General features: G+C 45.4%; 1 protein-coding gene across 1 annotated transcript in view; it reads left to right on the top strand.

Annotated features, from left to right (window-relative positions):
- The window catches only part of PALLD (palladin, cytoskeletal associated protein), a 551,568-nt gene that overhangs the window by 292,802 nt on the left and 238,008 nt on the right, over positions 1 to 20,758 (top strand). Inside the window, exons 5-7 of the mRNA XM_075347256.1 lie at positions 1,482 to 1,587; positions 1,688 to 1,765; positions 13,511 to 13,652. Coding sequence (XP_075203371.1) covers positions 1,482 to 1,587; positions 1,688 to 1,765; positions 13,511 to 13,652 — 326 coding nt within the window. The remainder of the gene's footprint in view (positions 1 to 1,481; positions 1,588 to 1,687; positions 1,766 to 13,510; positions 13,653 to 20,758) is intronic.

The following is a 20,758-nucleotide window of genomic DNA, read 5'->3' as shown; positions in this document are numbered from 1 at the left end:
ATGCATCATGAATATGCGCGACAGTAATGAGCCGGCTCTGAAGCAGCAAGCTGCACGGGCTGCAGAGAGCGTCGCTGAAGCCGGGTGAGTAAAAATGTTTTTTATTTTAAAAGCACGTTTTTTTCTGGCACGTGTTTCACGGATCACACCACTGCGTGGTCCGTGGAACATCAGTGATGCCAGAAAAAAATGGACATGTCTCCGTGCGGCAAACAAGCACACGTGTGAACGCTGCACGGAGACATGGTCAGTGAAACATCACTGATCTGTGAGCAGACCCATTCATTATAATGGGTCTGCGTATGTCAGTGATTCTGGTACGTTTAAAAAAAAGCACAAACGTCCCAGAATCACTGACGTGTGAAAGGGTCCTAAGTTTGTTTAGAGTCAGAACAAGTCTTTATAGACTTATATTGTAAAGCCACATTCACATGTTCAGTATTTGGTCAGTATTTGATATCAGTATTTGTAGCCAAAACCAGGAGAGGAACAATTAGAGGAAATGTATATTTTACACATGGGCACCACTTCTGTATTTTTTTACCCACTCCTGGTTTTGGCTTACAAATACAGATTTCAAATACTGATCATGTGAATGTGGCCTAAGGGCAACTTCCAGCTCACATATATACATCAGTGTGCTCCAACAAGTCGAAATTAAAGTCATATGATCCAGGTGAGGACCAGAGTGGCGAGACTGCGATTTGTGAGTATATTCCCTCAGTTAGGGCTGCTTTACACGCTGCGACATCGCTAGCATTTGCTGGCGATGTCGAGCACGATAGCACCCGCCCCCGTCGTATAGCCGATATGTGGTGATCGCTGCCATAGTGAACATTATCGCTACGGCAGCGTCACACGCACATACCTGTTCAGCGACGTCGCTGTGACTGCTGAACAATCCTTCCCTCAAGGGGGAGGTGCGTTCGGCGTCACCGCGATGTTACCGCGACGTCACTAAGCAGCCAGCCAATAGAAGCAGAGGGGTGGAGATGAGCGGGACGTAACATCCTGCCCACCTCCTTCCTTCCTCATTGCCAGCGGACGCAGGTAAGGAGATGTTCGTCGTTCCTGCGGTGTCACACGGAGCAATGTGTGCTGCCTCAGGAAAGATGAACAACATCGTTACTGCAGCAGCAACGATAATTGAGTTTAGGGGGGGATGTCACCGATTAGCGATTTTGAATGTTTTTGCAACGATTCAAAATCGCTAATAGGTGTCACACGCAACGACATCGCTAACGCGGCCGGATGTGCGGCACAAAATCCGTGACCCCAACGACATTGCTTTAGCGATATCATAGCGTGTAAAGCCACCTTAACACTACATATACACATCAACAGGTGTATGTAAAATAAAGTTTGGAGGGAGGCGTTAATAGGCAGCTTACATATGTAATATTCTTAAAATGTGCAGCTCTTATATCTCCTGCCCACTTGACACCAATATATTATAACTCAAATCTACTTAATTCTCTCAGGGCTCAAAAGAAGACAACCTCTGTTTCACTGACTATAGGACCATCATCACCAAAATGTGGGATAACCACAGCAATTATGCAACCAATATCTATCCCTGTTCAGCAGGTAACTTACAAACAATGATACATAATGATTGCTTTGGTTTATTATACATTGTTATTTACTAGCTATACTGAGCTACTAAACGTTTCACATCCGCTCCCAGGTCCAGAGCCCTACCTCATATCTGTATCGTCAGGACGGGTCCGGTTACCAGACATCCTCTCCTCCTTCCTTTACTAAGGTATGGAATTATGATTTAATATTGGTATTACATACTATTTTTGTTTGCCATTGTTGTTTTAATTACTTTCGGAAGATACATCCGGTAAATATAGCCCAATTGGCTCTTGGTATCAACTGGCTTTTGTAACATTTCCTAATGGTTTGAGTCATTATTATTTTTTAGAAAACCATCCATTCTATGGTGCTGTACATTTTAAAAGGGTTTACACACCAAATATAAATATACATTACAATGAGCAAACTAACAGTGATAGATTGGAACAACAGGGGAGAGGGCACTCCTCTTGCGGGCTTCAGGCCACTTTACACACAACGATATCGCTAGTGATGTGACTCGCCCAGATCGTTGCTATGATTTGCCGAGATCGCTCATAGGTCGTTTTGTAGCGGTCACACGTACCCATCTCACAAACGACGTTACATCATTCAGCGATATATTGTTTGACCAAGGCGGTCGTGTGGACACCGTCACACAGCAATCCTCCCAACGATTCCGGCAACGACAGAGGCATATAATTGTCCATAGCATACACCCTGGCGTGTGATTGCCTCGCCCTCTCCACGACCCAACTTCAATACTGTCAGAATCTCCTCTGGTCTTCTGTTACGTGATTGTTTGTCTGTGAAATAAAAGGCTGCATTTGCAGCTGCCCCGTGTGACGCAACAACCGGTGTCGCACGCGTGATCTGTTTTGCGTGTGTGGCATCCTTTACGCCTTTCTGTCTTCTCCAAGGTATGTTTGTTTGTTTGGTTTTTTTAAGTTTTTTTTTTTTTTTTTTAATCTTCTTGTATTTTTGTAAGTTTAAAGTCTTATTAATTTCAGGGCCTTCATATGCACCATCTGTCATGCTATACTACCCCATTTTCCTGTTTGTTTGTTTTTAAGTTTATGTTGACTGCATGCTTTTGTTTAGCTTTTGTCTCTTTTCTTTTTTTTTTTCTTTTTATAAATTAAAAAAAAAAAAAAAAATTACATGCGGCCAACATGTGCTTACAGGTGTATGAACATGTGAACAATGCAGGATAGGGCTCAGTGTTTTTTAACTCCGGAAGTATGCACAAAAACAAGGTCTAAAATTCATTTTAAAACAAATATGAACCTTCCCAAAAGATGCAATCAACCAGGACAACAGATAGTAGCCGAAAATTAAATAACACGCATGTCACAGCAGAGCTCTTTAATGAAACGCACACAGGACCGCGGGCAGCTACAAAGGACGTCAATGAAACTTTGTGTCCACCTGATCATCCATGGCTGCCAAATCAGAATGCAGCTGGGACGACCAATCAGAGCGGAGGAGCCGTGGAGCATTGTTCATAATGATATGCCTGCGTCGCTGATGACGAACGCACTCGATGTTGTTCGTCGTTGGCAGGGTGTCAAACCTAGCAATATTGCAATGTGTCTGCTGCGTTCAAAATGACGAACAATATTTTGAAACTGAATGACGTGTCAACGATCAACGATTTTTGCTATTTTTAAGATCGTTTGGAGTCGCTCGTAGGTGTCACACGCAACGACGTCACTAACGACGACGGAAGTGGATCACGAAAACCGTGACCCCGACGACATATTGTCAGATAAATCGTAGCAAGTAACGGGGCCTTTACACTATACAGGATGCTGGGGAAGCAGACAGTAGGTTGGGGACATTGCAGCAGATCCAATGGTGGTGTTAAGTCTGTTATTGCAGGATGTAAGCTTTCTTGAAGAGGATGCAGTTTCATTTTCCATCTGAAAGTTCCAAATGTGGTGAATATTTGGACATTTTGGGGCACAGAATTCCAGTGGATGGGGGATACTCAGGAGATGTCTTGCAGGTGATTGGGTGAGGAACCAACAATTGTGGAAGAAAGGAAAAGGTCTTGGGAGGACCGAAGAGTACAAGTGGGAAGATATTGATGACAGAGATACTGTATGTATATGGACGAGACAGATTATGAACGACCTTGTATGTCAATGTTAGTAGTTTGAACTAGATATGTTGGGCAATTGGAAGTCAATGAAGGGATTTGCAGAGGGGAAAAGCGGAGGAGTAGCATGAAGACAGTTGGATTCATCAGGCAGCAGAGTTAAGGATGGATTGGAGAGGCGCAAGAGTTTAAGCAGAGAGGTCACACAGAACAATATTACAGTCTAGGCAGGAGATGATGAGAGCATGATATAAGGTTGAGGAAAGGATGGATTCTGAAAATATTTTTAAGTTAGAGACAGCAGGACGTGGAAAGAGCTTGGGTGTATGGTTTGAAGGACAGGGTAGGGTCAAGGGTTACTCTAAAAGGCCAACCAAATTCTGGGATGTATCAAGATAAGCATTGAATCTAGATCAAGAGAGGTAATTATTCCCCTATACTCTGCCCTGGTCAGACCCCACCTGGAATACTGGGTACAGTTCTGGACACCCAATTTAAGAAAGACATCGATATATTGGAGCAAGTCCAGAGAAGAGCAACCAAGATGGTATAAGGTCTGCAAACCATGTCATATGAAGAACGGCTAAAAGTTTAGTTTGCAAAAGAGAAGGCTGATAGCGGTCTACAAATATCTGAAAGGTAGTCACAGTACAGAGGGACGTACACTATTCTCATTAGCACAAGAAAGTACAAGTAGCAATGGGATGAAACTAAAAGGAAGGAGATTCAGATCACACATTAGGAAAAACTATCTGACTGTGAGGGCAGTCAGAAAGTGGAACAGGCTACCACGGGAGGTAGTGATCTCTCCATCAATGGAAATCTTCAAGCAGAAGCTGGATAAAACATATAGCTGGGATAATTTAGGAAAACCTGTACTCGCAGGTGGTTGGACTCAGTGGCCCTTGAGGTCCCTTCCAACTCTACTATTCTATGATTCTCTAATGACTCGATTTCTGAGACGCAGTGATGTGGGACAATAGCTGGATGTAAAAGTTGGGCTGAGGTATGAGTTTTTCAGAATAGGTGTGATTGTCACATACTTAAAGTCAGAAGGGAAGGTACGAGAAGTTAATGCTAGGCTGAAAAGATGAGTTAGGCCTGGGATAAGGATGTTGGTAATGTTAAGGAGGAGGTGAGATGGGATCGGGTCAAGTGCCCAAGTGGCGAGATGTGATTTGGAGAGAATATGAATAAGCTTTCCTTCAGTGATGGTCCGAAGAAAGGTTTTGGGGGAAGGACATTGTTCTGTTATATGGAGCGATTGTATCATAGTATCATAGTTTTTAAGGTTGAAGGGAGACTCTAAGTCCATCTAGTTCAACCCGTAGCCTAACATGTTGATCCAGAGGAAGGCAAAAAAAACCCCAATGTGGCAAACAAGTTCCAATGGGGAAAAAATTTCCTTCCTGACTCCACATCCGGCAATCAGACTAGTTCCCTGGATCAATACCCTGTCATAAAATCTAATATACATAACTGGTAATATTAAATTTTTCAAGACAGGCATCCAGGCTCTGCTTAAATGTTAGTAGTGAATCACTCATTACAACATCATGCGGCAGAGAGTTCCATAGTCTCACTGCTCGTACAGTAAAGAATCCTCGTCTGTGATTATGATTAAACCTTCTTTCCTCAAGACGTAGCGGATGCCCCCGTGTTCCAGTCACAGGCCTAGGTGTAAAAAGATCTTTGGAAAGGTCTCTGTACTGTCCCCTCATATATTTATACATTGTGATTAGATCCCCCCTAAGCCTTCGTTTTTCCAAACTAAATAACCCCAAGTTTAATAACCTGTCTTGGTATTGCAGCCCCCCCATTCCTCTAATAATCTTGGTGGCTCTTCTCTGCACCCTCTCCAGTTCAGCTATGTCCTTCTTATATATCGGTGACCATAATTGTACACAGTATTCTAAGTGCGGTCGCACTAGTGACTTGTACAGAGGTAGAACTATATTTTTTTCATGAACACTTATACCTCTTTTAATACATCCCATTATTTTATTAGCCCTGGCAGCAGCTGCCTGACACTGTCCACTAAAGTGAAGTTTACCATCCACCCATACACCCAAGTCTTTTTCTGTGTCTGTTTTACCCAGTGTTCTACAATTAAGTACATAATCATAAATGTTATTTCCTCTACCCAAGTGCATGACCTTACATTTATCTACATTAAACTTCAATTGCCACTTCTCAGCCCAATCCTCCAATTTACATAAATCTCCCTGTAATATAAAATTATCCTCCTCTGTATTGATTACCCTGCAGAGTTTAGTATCATCTGCAAATATTGAAATTCTACTCCGCATGCCCCCAACAAGGTCATTTATAAATATGTTGAAAAGAAGCGGGCCCAATACTGACCCCTGTGGTACCCCACTATGAACTGAGACCCAGTCAGAGTACGTACCATTAATAACCACCCTTTGTTTCCTATCACTGAGCCAGTTTTTTACCCAGTTACACATATTTTCACCTATCCCCATTATTCTCATTTTATGTACCAACCTTTTGTGTGGCACCGTATCAAAAGCTTTTGAAAAGTCCATATACACAACATCCACTGCATTTCCCTGGTCCAGGCTTGAACTTACCTCTTCATAGAAGCTGATCAAATTAGTTTGACAGGATCGATCCCGGCTCAGTTTTTGTCCCCTTTTTGAATATTGGCACCACATTTGCTATGCGCCAGTCCTGCGGTACCGACCCTGTTATTAAGGAATCTGAGAAGATTAAAAATAATGGTCTATCTATCACAGAACTCAATTCCTGTAGTACTCTGGGGTGTATGCCATCCGGGCCCGGAGATTTGTCAACCTTAGTGATTTCGAGGCGGCGGCGTACTTCCTGCTGGGTTAAGCAGGTAATATTCAAGGGTGAATTTATGGTATCACTGGTCATGTCATCTGCCATGGCATTTTCTTGTATAAAAACCGTAGAAAAAAAGTCATTCAGCAGGTTGGCTTTACCCTCATCTCCTTCCACCATTTCACCAAGACTATTTTTAAGGGGGTCAACACTATCGCTTTTCAGTTTTTTACTGTTTATGTAGTTAAAGAATATTTTAGGATTATTTTTACTTTCTCTCGCAATGAGTCTTTCTGTCTCAAACTTAGCTAACTTAATTTGCTTTTTACATATTTTATTTAATTTTCTAGAATTATATAATGCCTCATCACTACCTACCCTCTTTAATTCTTTTAAGGCTTTCTGTTTTTCTTTTATTGCTTCCCTTACAGCTCTATTTAGCCGTAGGGGTTTTCTCCTATTTCTAGCATGTTTGTTCCCATAGGGTATATTTTCTGCACAAGCTCTATTCAGGATGCTCATAAAAGTCTCCCATTTGCTTTGTGTACTTTTATTACTTAGTACATCATCCCAGTTTATTGCACTAAGATCATCTCTCAACCGTTTAAAATTTGCTTTCCTGAAGTTTAGTGTCCTTGTAGCCCCTCTACTAGACATCTTACTAAAGAATACATGAAAACTTATTATTTTGTGATCACTATTCCCCAAGTAACCCCCAACTTGTATATTTGATATGCGGTCTGGCCTATTGGTTAGTACAAGGTCTAGTAGTGCTCCCCCTCTTGTGGGGTCCTGTACCATTTGTGAAAGGTAATTATCTTTCATTGTTATCAAAAATCTATTTCCTTTGCTGGAACTGCAAGTTTCTGTTCCCCAATTTATATCAGGATAGTTAAAGTCCCCCATAATAATTACCTCTCCGAGACTCGCTGCTTTATCAATTTGCTTTATGAGGAGATTCTCTACCTCTTCCATAATATTCGGCGTCTTATAACACACCCCTATCAGTATTTTATTATTCATTCTCCCCCCCCTTATCTCCACCCATAGGGACTCTACATTCTCAGTACCCTCACATATGTTGTCACGCAGGATGGGTTTTAAGGATGATTTTACATATAGACACACACCTCCCCCTCGCTTATTTGTACGGCCATTCCTGAATAGGCTATAACCCTGTAAATTAACAGCCCAGTCATAGCTCTCATCCAGCCATGTCTCTGATATCCCCACTATATCATAATTTTCTTCCAACAATATTAATTCTAATTCCTCCACCTTATTTGTGAGGCTTCGGGCATTAGTGTACATGCACGTTACGTATGACTCTGTACCTGTATTCCTGCTTACTGTATTAACTGTCCTAACCCTTCCCCCCGTACCACCCCCAATTTCATTACTTGTGCCCTGGTCACTATCTGCACTACATTCCCCTTCTATAAAGTGAATACCCTCACCCCCCATTCCTAGTTTAAACACTCCTCCAACCTTCTAGCCATTTTCTGCCCCAGCAGAGCTGCACCATCCCCATTAAGATGCAGCCCATCCCTAGCATAGAATCTGTAGCCAACTGAAAAGTCGGCCCAATTCTCCAGGAACCCAAAACTCTCTTTCTTACACCAATTCCTGAGCCACCTGTTAACCTCCCTGATCTCTCTTTGCCTCTCTGGTGTGGCTCGTGGCACAGGAAGTATTTCCGAAAATACCACCTTTGAGGTCCATGCTTTAAGCTTACAACCTAATTCCCTGAAATCATCTTTAAGGACCTTCCACCTACCTCTAACTTTGTCATTTGTGCCAATGTGTACAATGACCGCTGGGTCCTCCCCAGCCCCTCCCAGTAATCTATCAACCCGATCAGCGATGTGCCGAACTCGAGCGCCAGGAAGACAACACACTGTTCGGCGATCCCTGTCTTTGTGACAGATTGCCCTATCTGTCCCCCTAATAATTGAGTCCCCCACTACCAGTACCTGTCTTGCCTGCCCTGCACTCCTATTCCCCCCCTTACTGGAGCAGACACTCCTCTGGCGTTCAGAGGTCATTCCTTGCTGCAGCAATGCTACCCCTGTAATGACATCCCCCTCATCTGCCAAGTTTGCAAACCTATTGGGGTGTGTCAGTTCAGGACTAGCCTTCCTAGCACTTTTCCCTTTACCCCCCTTTTTAACTGTCACCCAGCTACCTACCTCACCGTCCTGCCGCTCCCTACTACGATCCTCCCCCACATCTGACCCAGCAAGCTGCTGCTCAGTGAGCAGCACACTCCTTTCCATATTGCTAATGCATCTCAGAGTTGCCAGCTGCTCATTTAGATCCAGTATCTGGGCTTCCAAATGTGCAACTTGCTCACATCTCGAACAACAGTATGCACCCTCGAACGGCTTTTCAAGGACTGCATACATGAGACAAGATGTACACTGGATCGCATTAGCAATAGTGGAGCACATTTTCTAATGGGGATAGCACTAAACAAATGTTAAGTAATTAAACAACTAAATACAAACAATTCTACTCACACTTACTTTTGCTCACACTTTGCTCACTCACGCTTACAATGAAGAAGACAGGCTAAAATTCGCGGCGCGCGGTTTTCAGAAGTCTTCCTTCCGGCTGTAACGGCCAAAACCCGGTGCTCCTTGAGCTCGCGGTGACTCTTCACTTATCCCAGAAGGCACTGGGAATATGCAAATTATCCTCGCAAGACTCCTTCCCTGGATTGTGTTGGTTGAGCAGTAAAGACTTACCTGATTTGGCTGATCTTGTTTTTGAAATGTGCTGCAAAGTGTTCTGCAGAAATGAGGGAGGTCGGAGGAGGCAATAATGTGCGGAAGAGGTACTTAAAAGTGCTGCATAACTGTTTGGGTTGTGGGATAAAGATGCATTGAGGGTTGAGAATTAGTCCTGTGTAGTAGAGGTGAGGGCCAACTTAAGGCTAAGGCCACATGAGCATTTAGCATGACACCGTTATGCTATTGAATGTTGTCATTCAAAAGTACAACTTGTTCTGCAAAAAACAGGCCCTCATATGGCTAAATGGCTAGAAAAATAAAAAAGTTATGGCTCTTGGAAAAAGGGAAGTGAAAAATGGAAAATCGCCTGGGGTTAAAGGGAACCTGTCAGGTGCAATAAGCACACAGAGCCACAAGCAGTTCTGGGTGCATATTGCCAATCCCTGCCTAATTGTCCCTGTATACACTAGCAAAGAATAAAGAGATCTTTAGAAAAAGTATTTCTAAAGATCTTTTACAGTATGCTAATGAGTGAGGGCAGTAGCCCCAAGGGCATTAGTTCCGTTGCCAGTCCCCTCCATTAGCATGTTAGTACGCCCCTCCCCTATGGATGTACTAACATGCTAATGAATACGCAGCGTCACAGGATGATCCCACTCACCTCTCCGCTGCCATCACGTCCAACGGGGGATTTCGGCTCAGTGCGCATGACCCCGAAGTTTGGGTCATGCGCACTATGAAGCCGGGTGTACGCATCCTGGCTTCAAACTGAATTAGTGCACATGACCCAAACTCCGGGGTCACGCGCACTGAGCCAAAATCCACTGTTGGCCGCAATGGCAACGGAGATGGCATCTCACAGTTTTTGAAACCATGCTATAGATCCTATTAGAGAAAAGTGATAAAATAATGCAAAAGAAATAAAGGACAAAAATCAGGAGCCTTTTATGTGCGGATTTACATGCTAGTGGAGCTGGTATTAGTGGAGCATAGTCATGTTTTATCTTGAATTTTCCATACAGTAGAAAACTTTACATAAAATACATGTATATAGGGTACTCGCATTGTATTATGGTTTTAAGAAAGACAGAAGTACAAAATTGCATGGTTTCCCTGCAGACCATCAGGAAAAGCAGTAAAATACAGTCAAAATGTAATTTGAGAATATAACTACAAGTGGATTCTTTACCCTGCAGCCCGTCCCTTCTTTCCTACCAATTATAGGACTTTATATGACATAGAATCCAAATAGTAAACTGCTTTATGGTAATTGAAATACTCTTGACACCAGTTTTTGAGCAAATTAAGGTCAGGACTCTCAAGGACACGTATTGTCTTAGTTTGCCGTACATCAGCATTACTCCCGCTGTGTGCCTTGAATCATTTGCATGAAGAAAGAATTTTTCCTGCCCTGATTAAGGGTTTTTGGCAGAGTTTGGCCGGTTTTCGTCCAATTCTTGTCTGTAACATGCATCATCAGTCCTAATAAGATGGCCAGTTCCTGTTGCTGAGAAGCTTTTTGAAAACATAACACTAGCTCCGCTAGCTTTGACGACATGCATGGCGTTAGCTGGACGGCGTCCAGGGCCTCATTTGTGCAATACATGCTGCTTTGTATTCAGGTCTTATTAGACCATAAAACTTTTTTGCTGGATCATTACAATAACTACAATAACTACTTTTATAATTGTCATAAAAGTGATTTATTTGTCGGTGAGTTCTTGTACATTTTAAACCGTCACATCGTTAACTCCTTCACTGCCAGCCATCAGCTTGAGCTCATTTAGGTTTTTTCCATAGTTCTTACTATTAGATAAGGTTAAAGAGAAATTGCCAGAAGGATTTCAACCTCCCTTCTCCACCCAAAAAAAAACCCTTCTTATGCTCATGTAGCTCTTTTAAAGACAACATGACCAGTCCGTTCTTTCGTTACTGAGAAATCAGTGTTTGAATTGACACGCAAAGGAGGTTGACAAAATATTGACTATCTGAAGTCTCCGTCACTTCATCTCTATTCTCCGCCCAACGCTGCCTCCTCCTGCTTCACTGATGGCCTCTATGTCGTGTGACTTCAAGCAAAGGAGTCATCAGTAGCTCCTTCATTGCTAGCCACCAGCTTGAGCTCATTCAGTTTTTTTTTCATAATTCTCACTAGTAGATTAAAGGGAATTTGCCAGAAGGATTTCAACCCCGCTTCCCCACCACCCCTAAAAAAAACTTCTTATGCTCATGTAGCTCTTTTAAAGACAAGTACATGACCAGTCTGTTCTTTCATTACTGAGAAATCAGTGTTTGAATTGAGATGCAAAGAAGGTTAAAGAAATATTGACTATCTGAAGCCTCCGTCACTCTAGCTCTATTCTCCGCCCAGCGCTGCCTCCTCTTGCTCCACTTTCGGCCTCTATGTCGTCTGACTTCAAGCGAATGAGTCATCAGTAACTCCTTCACTGCTAGCCACCAGTTTGAGCTCATTAAATTTTTTATTTCATAGTTCTTACTAGTAGGTAAATTAAAGAACATTTGCCAGAAGGATTTCAACCCCCCTTCCCCACCCCCCCTACAAAAACTTCTTATGCTCATGTAGCTCTTTTAAAGACGAGTACATGACCAGTCCATTCTTTTGTTACTGAGAAATCAGTGTTTGAATTGATACACAAAGTAGGTTGTAGAAATATTGACTATCTGAAGCCTCAGTCACTCCAGCTCTATTCTTTACCCAGCACTGCCTCCTCCTGCTTCACTGACGGCCTATATGTCGTGTAACTTGAAGCAAATGAGTCATCAGTCAAAACAGGAGGAAGTGGCTCTGGACTGGGCGGGGAATAGAGCTGGATGAGACATAGAGTTGGAGAGGTAAAGGCTTCAGCTCTACCATAGTCCTTCAGCCTCTTTTCTTATCAGTTTAATCACTGATTTGTCAGTAATGAAGGCACAAACTGCCAATGTAAAGCTATTGCTGGACTTAGGTTTGAAAGAGCTACAGTATATGCACACATAATTAGTGTGGGGGAGGTGAAGAAACCCTGCTGATAGATTCCCTTTAAAGGTCCAGTCACACATAACGAGATTGTGAACGAGATCGCTACTATGTCACAGTTCCCGAATCATTGCTGAGTCGTTGGTGAAATCGTATGTGAGGTGTCACACACACCGACTTTAGGAACGAGCATGCGACCCGTATAACGATCTTGTAAATCGTCGGGACCCTGTCACACAACAGCTGTGGTAACGATTCCGATCTCAATTAGGGGCATAGTGAAACGCAGTGAGCCACGTAGGCGTGCATTTGCGTCGCCTTTTCCACACCCCTCCGCTCCGATTGGTGGCCAATACTGCGTTCTGATTGGGCGGGTGGGCGGGCCTAAAAGGTAACTTTTGTATTGCGTCATCCTTTGTTACTTCTTTTGAGCTTTGCTTTGCTTTGGGAATAGAACCTGCGACTCCACCCTGATTCATTCGTACTTTGTACCCGGTTGCTTGCTTGCTTTTTGGATCGAAGCTGCATCTGCACCCGGATTCATCCCTTCTTCGTTCCCAAGTGTTTATCAGCGCCAACCAATCGGTGCAGAGGGGGCGCGGAAATGGGGACGCAACTACACGCCTACATGCCACACTAAAGTTCTAATCTAGGTCGTTAACGAAATCGTAGGTGTCAAACATACAGATCCATCCTGCCCAGCAGGACCCCAACGAGCCAAAAATGGCCCAGGCTGTTCAGCATCGACCAACGATTTCACAGCAGGGGGCGGATCGTTGGTACGTGTCAAACATGACGAGATCGCTAGTAAAGTCGTTGTTGCGTCACAGAAACTGTGATGTAGCAACGATCTCGTTCACGATCTCGTTATGTGTGAAGTGGCCTTAAGTGTAATGAGACTTTAAGGTCATTTACTGTACATGAGCTCTTACTTTTATGAAAAAGTTCTATTTCACCCTTTTTAGTGGGAATCGAGTTGCCTCAATTATTTACTGCTTGCTTGAGGTCATATTTTTGACATATAACTTTTATACCTTTCTCACTATTTGTTTAACACATTTTTCTTTTTTTTTTCACAATATAGTGTTACATGGTCTTTCCTTTATTTACACCCTTGATTGTAAAACCTTCATGTGGCTTTCTTCCTTTCCTGCTCCATACAGGAGACTGCAGAGAACTATAGACATTAGTGCAGCATTGTGAGAAATGTGAACTCTGACACCATGAGCGGAGCAGGCCCTGAAGCTGCTCAGGAGTAAGGACACCAGATTGCCTTGTTTGACATATAATCTTTTTTCTTTTGAAACTCAGGAGCTCCAGAGTATGACAACATCTGAAGGTCAAGTTGTGGTCCTGGAGTGCAGGGTAAAGGCCACACCGCCTGTTAATGTCAAATGGTTTAGACAAGGAGCAGAGATCCAGGACTCTCCTGACTTCAGGATTCTTCAGAAAAGTAAGGATAACCAAAGTAAAAAAACAACACACATGTACATGAATAATGAGACATACTGAAAAAAGGTGGATTACATACATGATTAGCCTTGGTTCCATGGAACTTTTCCATACAGAAGAGTCTATGGAAGTGATCATATACTCTGTGCGTTTGGTGCATTTCCACACATATGTATGTTGCTGTCCTAGTGATGTTGCTATAAAAAAAATTTCAAACTGGCCTTTACAAATTACAAATAAAAATAATGTCCAATATTTCCTAGGACCGTCCCGATTCCCAAGCTCTGTAAATTGCTATCTACCTCTTTTTGAGTGGGTAGTTCCTATTCATTACCATTCTGAAGGCACCATAGGTGCTAGAACTTCCTTTCCCTCAATTCCCAACATGCATCTGCCATTGTCCAGTGACTGGGTTGTCTCTTTGCTCCGCCTGTAAGTAGTTTGACATGGGAGCAGGAGATGAAAAGCACTCACTTTTTGTAGTCATTTTTGGAATCTACTAAGTACATGTTACTACCACTTTAATTTGTGATTTATCAGGGGTAAACATAATTCTTAAATAAAGGGATTTGCAGATTGCCCATGTTGCTCATTATTATATAATAAAATTAAGTGGTGTGACTGTACAGAGACCATTTAACAGCATAAACACTCTGCAGGCTCCATAGTGTGTCTCCACCTGCAGCAGTTGCCCCAGGGACATCACTCCCCCCTTCAGGGACGCCACAGGGTCTTCACTTTGGTATTTCGGGCAACAGGTACGTCGGTTTTGTATGTATAGGAGTCGTGACGCCACTCACGGTTTGCGGTCAGAGATATGGGTGACCGCCACTGCAGTTTTAACGAGCGTCTGGGGCTGATAAAGTCTGCAGTTGGATGGTGTGGTCTCCCGTGAGTGATGCTGGCCCCAGGGGCTCGGGTGTGTAGAACAACAGGTCCCAGAATAACTCAGTCTCAGTCCAAAATGTCTTGCAACTGATCTTTACTCAATTTTAGATATTTTGTGAGGTACCCGGGTGATGCTGAGGTAAACCAGGTGAAATCAGGTATCCTTTAGGCCGGTCTAAGGGTAACCGTTAGCTCACCTTCCTAGCACCTCTTGTTTCGGATAACCCCTGACTTGAAGTACCATGGGATTCATCTAGGGAAGTCGCTACTGCCTTTTCTCCCCTTTTTGTCCTGTTTGCCGGCAGCGTGGACCAAGTGAGATGGCTCCAGGCTCGAACCCTCTTATGTGACCCTTCGTTAGCTACTGAGGCTCGGACTCTAGTTGGTTGGTGAGGGACTTGTAGTTCCCCTCACCGGCAGGTTTATCAGATCAGTAAATGGACATCCACTCTAAGGACCTGTTCCCCATGCGTGCCTAGTCACCAGCAGTCCTCGTACTCGGCCGCCTGACTCCCCCAGCGTTTTTCTGACTGACTGTCTGGTAACCGTTCTCCCCCGCTAACGACTACTTCACAAGCAGGGTTTGACTAGAGTGCGCGCGCGACTGGGTCTCCTAGCAACCGCTGCGCTACACTCCCAGACTGGCTCTCCTCCTACTTTCCTGACAGCCTCTGCAACATTAGCTTCCAGCCCCTCCACTACACCCCTTGATGAGATGTGGAGGCAAGCCCCCTCTTGGGTCTGCCCAAGGGTCCCCTCTAATGGTGTGGGAGACCTGGTCACTATGTGTCTGTGCGTACACACCCTATTTCAGCCTTTAGGATTACCTGCCAGTACTGACCCAGCATGGGTGCAGTACTCAGTGGTGCCTGACCAGGTCAGGGGCGCCACAATAGCTCCCATTTATTTTAATGGAGAATGTTTTTGGTACTGTGAACTCCTCACTAAATGGACAGCTGGCAGTCAAATATGTACTATTAATTGCATGAATAGTGGTCCCAGCAGTTGAGCCTTGCCCACTTGGTATCCCATAGAATGTATGTTTGATGTAAAAAATAATTCCATGGTTATTTCCATATCTGTTTTACATGTCCGAATTGGGAATATCTGCTCTCAGGTCCTAACCACCACAGGCGAGTGCACTTATGTGGTTCTGTTTGTATGACAACCATAGAAATTAAGGGGAGCTATGCTGTTTCTGTAACTTGGGAGTTATGGCAACAGAAAACCTTGCTTTTCTGTGCTTTTCTATAACTTCTATTCATTGCTAGGGATGTTACACAAACAGCACAGCTCTGCTGCGCTAAACTGTTTTCAAAAACCTATCTCTTATGACTGGGACCTAGAAGCAGTTATCCCCATTTTGGCCATAAAAGGCAGAGATGAGAATAAAGCAGGCTTTACACGCTGTGACATCGCTACCGATGTCGCGAGCGATAGCACCCGCCCACGTCGGTGGTGTGTCACGGGGTGATCGCTGCCGTAGCGAACAATATCATTACGGCAGCGACACGCAATTACCTGTTCACCGACGTCGCTGTGGCCGCCGAACAATCTCTCCTTTAAGGGGGAGGTTCGTTCGGCGTCACTAAGCGGCTGCCTAATAGAAGCAGAGGGGCAGAGATGAGCGGCCGGAACATCCCGCCAACCTCCTTCATTCCTCATTGCCGGCGGCCGCAGGTACGATGTTGTTCCTCGTCCTGCAGTGTCACACACAGTGATGTATGCTGCCGCAGGAACGACAAAAACCTGTGTTCCAAACAAGGAACGATTTTTTAAAAATGAACGACGTGTACACGACGAATGGTTTGACACCTTTTTGCGATCGTTACTGATCGCAAAAAGGTGTCACACACAATGACATCGCTAACGAGGCCGGATGTGCATCACCAACACCGTGACCCCGACGATATCTCATTAGTGATATCGTGTGTAAGTGGACCTTAAAGGGTGCTTTACACGCTGCGATATTGCTAGCGATCTCGTTAGCGATGTGACACGCCAGATCGCAGATGTGACCTTCGCTATAAAACAACCTATGTGCGATCTCGGCAGATCGCATCTGCGATCTGGCGTGTCACATCGCTAACGAGATCGCTAGCGATGTTGCAGCATGTAGCACCCTTAACTCTTTACGTAGCCTGTAGTTGTTTCTTTCACTTTTTTATTGCTAGACTCTCTACGTCTGTAACGTTTTTTGGATTGTATGTTTGCTTTTGAAACAGGAAAGTGCTGGCTCTCAATGTCCCCATGGACTTCATATATCATTTCCATTCACACATTATTATCCTGTATAAGTATTCTGAAAGAACAAACTCATCAAGTCCTCATTGTTCTCCCCTCTTATCTCTTCGCTCCTGGAGAGGTTGGGAGGTTACACATTGTATTACAGGTCTCTTACAAGCAGACAGGAAAGTAGTTAACCATTTGTTATTATAGGCTGCATTATGAGTATATATGTGTGCTGCTGAATGTATCCCGTTCTACATACACTATACCTATCCACAATTACTACGGATAGGTAATGATAGAAATGGCACGGATGTGCCACAATTAGAAAAAGAAGGCTGTAGATGCAATGTGATTGACTCGCCCACCCCAGGGCTATGGGACACCCGGTGCCGGGCCGGACTAGTCCGGTGGTAGTCAGTGGTGGCTGGGCCCGGCTCCGTGGCCCTGGTGGGTGTCAGTTGAATATGTGGCTTGCTTGTTAATGGTTGTGTTCGTGACGCCACCTGTGGTCTGCGGCTATTAAGCCGCCGCTGCTGTGTGAGGCCTCCGGGATGATGATATAGCAGCTATGGTAGTACTGCTCCCCACAGGTGGAGCAATGCCCGGGGCACAGTTGGTGCTTGTGAAAGTCTATGGTGCTGTGTGACTAACACGGTGCAGGGCCGACAGGCGAGGAAAGAACCAGGCACAAACAACAGTCTCTTTACCTTTTCCTCTTTTACTCTGGGAACAGTCCAGTCCTGGGAGACCGTTACAGGTGGTGATGGGGATCCGGTCGGCCTGGAAGTACTTGGGGTGATCTTTCTGGCCAGCTGAGTATGAGGCCTACTCCTGTACCTTTCTTGGTGATGATAGGACCCTGCTTCTCTGAATCCAGCAATGGCCCTCTTCGCTGCTGGGACCAATAGCACGTCCCTTCCCTCTGTAGGTGGCTGCGCAGGCCCACTCCCTGGTGCTTCTCCGCTGGGGTCCACACCGGGCCCTGATGCTGCAGCTGTACCTTGGATGTGTCTGGGCCAGGGGCTTGCAGCTCCCCTGCCCTTCGGATTCGGCTACCAGGGACGGATTTTATACCCTGGCAACCACAGACTCCGATGTCCGAGTCTCTCTGCTGCCTCTCAGCTACTCCTGCTTCTCTGGGCCAAACTGCTCCAGCTCTAGGCCCCAGATTCACAGGACAGCTCACTCTGTGTCTGTTCACTTCTGCTGCTCCCTACAGACTAACTAACTCCTCCCCCAGGTCAGGCTTAAGGAAGCTCCCTGAAACTTCAGGTTCAGAGCTCCCCCTACTGGCCTGAGGGAGAAACTGCGGTGGATGTTAACTTACTGGCCAGTAGATTTCCCCATTACCTCCAGGCTCAGCATTAACCCTCAGGAGGGCAATGCCGTTGTGGCGACCAGGTCCTAGGGCGCCACACTCCCCCTTAGTTAAATTCAGTACTCCCGGACTGTAGAAACAAAACATAACATGTCATACATTTCATCCCAATATGGGAGGCACATTCTCTTTAACGTTACAATCTTAAACATTTCTATAAGAGTCCAGTGTGGCTCCCTGCCGGGTGTCCATTACACTGCTCCATGGGGGACCCGCCGCGATCAAACCCCCAACGTAGGCTCTGGGCGTGCGTCAGAGCATTGATGACCCCACTCTATGCACGCCGGACGGGTTTTTCTTCAGGGGTGTTTGAGCACACTGGTGCTAACTATGAACAATTTAGGTGTTGGCCACCCATAGTCCAGTGGCCCAATTGTCCATTTTCGCAATCAAAGAAAAAGAAAGCATTTTGTGCACAACATGACAGACATTTTGCATAACTATTTACACTCTAATAAGTACTCTTTACTTTATACAGTAGACTCCCTATACCTTAGAGGGGGTTGTCCCCGAGTGCTGCGCTGGGACCTACGTAGCTCTGGTGTTTGCCCCTGACTACGTGGTGCGTCTTCTATCTCAGCACTACAGGTGGGCCTAACCCCAATAGGTAAGCGTGATGGTTGCCTTTGTGGTCTAGGAGTCGCCAAGGGTATGACAGGTTCACCACTGACAGGGGGTTGATCCTCCTGTTCCACTGCTGGCGTGTCATCTCGTGCTGGAGCGGACGATTCTTTAGGTGGATCCGGAACCTTTTCTGTTTCTGGCTCGACCAACTGCGGAAACGCCAAAACTGGTACCACTATGGCATTGTTGATTCGGGTCCAAGTTTTGGGGAACTTCCCAAGGATGGTTTGAATCATCTCCCCTTCTTTCTCTTGACTTTGGGGACTTCCTTGTACTCCTTCCATTTCTCTTTGGATTCGGCACCGTTCAGGGCACGCCTTCAGGCGGTCTCGGGAAATTGCTTGACAGGTCTTGCCTTCATCTTTGCTTATGAGGCATACCTTACTATTGTCAAAGTTGGAGGGGATAATGGTGTAGGGCTCGTTTTCCCACTGATCATCCAACTTATGCGTCTTCCGCTTCTTCTTGAGGACTTGTTCTCCAGGTGCTAAGGGAGTTGCTGGGGCTGTTTGATTGTAATGCTGTTCTTGTCTCGTTCTTGCTTGAGACAGGCTCCTTTCCACGCACTCCTGGATCTTACGGTACCGCTGCTGCCGTTCTGCATCCCAATCCTCTATTTCTTGAACCGCCTCAGGCGACACAGTCCCCATCTCAAAGTCTACAGGCAACTTGCCTGGTCTGGCTCGCATCAGGTAAGCGGGGCTGCAGTTGGTCGAATTCACTGGGATGTGGTTGTACAAGTCTACCAGATCTGGCAACTTTTCTGGCCATTGGTTCCTCTCTTCCAGCGGTAGGGTCTTCAGCATATCAATAACCACATGGTTCATTTTCTCGCACAGTCCATTGGTCTGGGGGTGGTACGGTGTGGTTCGAATTTTCTTACAACCGTACATGTTACAGAACTCTTGGAACACTTCAGCCTCGAATGCAGGACCCTGATCCGTCAGTACCCTTTCCGGATAGCCGTGCGGTCGACAAAAGGATGCCTGGAACGCTCTAGCTGCCGTCCTGGCTGTCTGGTCCTTCACAGGCACTACTACCAGGAAACGAGAGTAATGGTCCACAATGGTGAGGGCGTACACATAGCCTGACCGGCTTGGTGTTAACTTCACGTGGTCCAGGGCCACCAACTCCAGGGGCTGCTTCGTGACAATTGGCTGTAGGGGAGACCTTTGGCTGGCATCATCCTTCCGCCTCAAGTTACACGGGCCACAGTCTCGGCACCATTTCTCGATCATCTTTCTCATGTGCACCCAGTAGAACCGATCACGGAGTAAGGCCTCCAACTTCTTCCACCCGAAGTGCCCTGCGTTATCATGATACGCTGCTAGGACCATTGGAGCATCCCTCTGCGGAACCACTATCTGCCAGACAAGTTCATTTGTTCGATAGTTGACATATCTCTTGCAGAGCTTGCCCTGGTAGGTGAACAGTCGTGTCCTCTCCTTCCACAGCTGCTGGGCTTCCTCTGGAGCGTCTGGGCCAAGATGGGTCTCAGCTTGCGCTAGCTTCTCTTTGACCAATCGCACGGCCGGGTCACCATTCTGTGTTTCTTCCCAATTATGGTGGAGTAATGGATTGACCGAGACCTCGTGCTGGTTTAAGCGCTTCACTCCCACAGCATGCTCACACTGTGAAACACCCTGGTGATGGAAAGCCGGTAACTCTATCTCTTCGAGTTCATCCAGGTCTTCTCCAGACTCGGGTAAGTGAGGCATTCTGGACAGCGCATCAGCATTGTTATTCTTCTTGCCAGCCCGATACTTGATGGTAAAGTCAAAGTTAGACAGCCGGGCCATCCATCGCTGTTCCATCGCACCTAACTTGGCTGTTGCCAGGTGTGTCAACGGATTGTTGTCCGTGAAGATGGTAAACTTGGCCGATGCCAGATAGTGCTTGAAGCGTTCAGTCACTGCCCACACAATAGCGAGGAACTCCAGCTTGAAGGAACTGTAGTTTTCTGGATTCCTTTCCGTGGGCCGAAG

Source organism: Anomaloglossus baeobatrachus, chromosome 1, assembly GCF_048569485.1.
Source record: "Anomaloglossus baeobatrachus isolate aAnoBae1 chromosome 1, aAnoBae1.hap1, whole genome shotgun sequence".
NCBI lineage: Eukaryota > Metazoa > Chordata > Amphibia > Anura > Aromobatidae > Anomaloglossus > Anomaloglossus baeobatrachus.
This window is presented reverse-complemented; position numbering and strand designations above follow the sequence as displayed.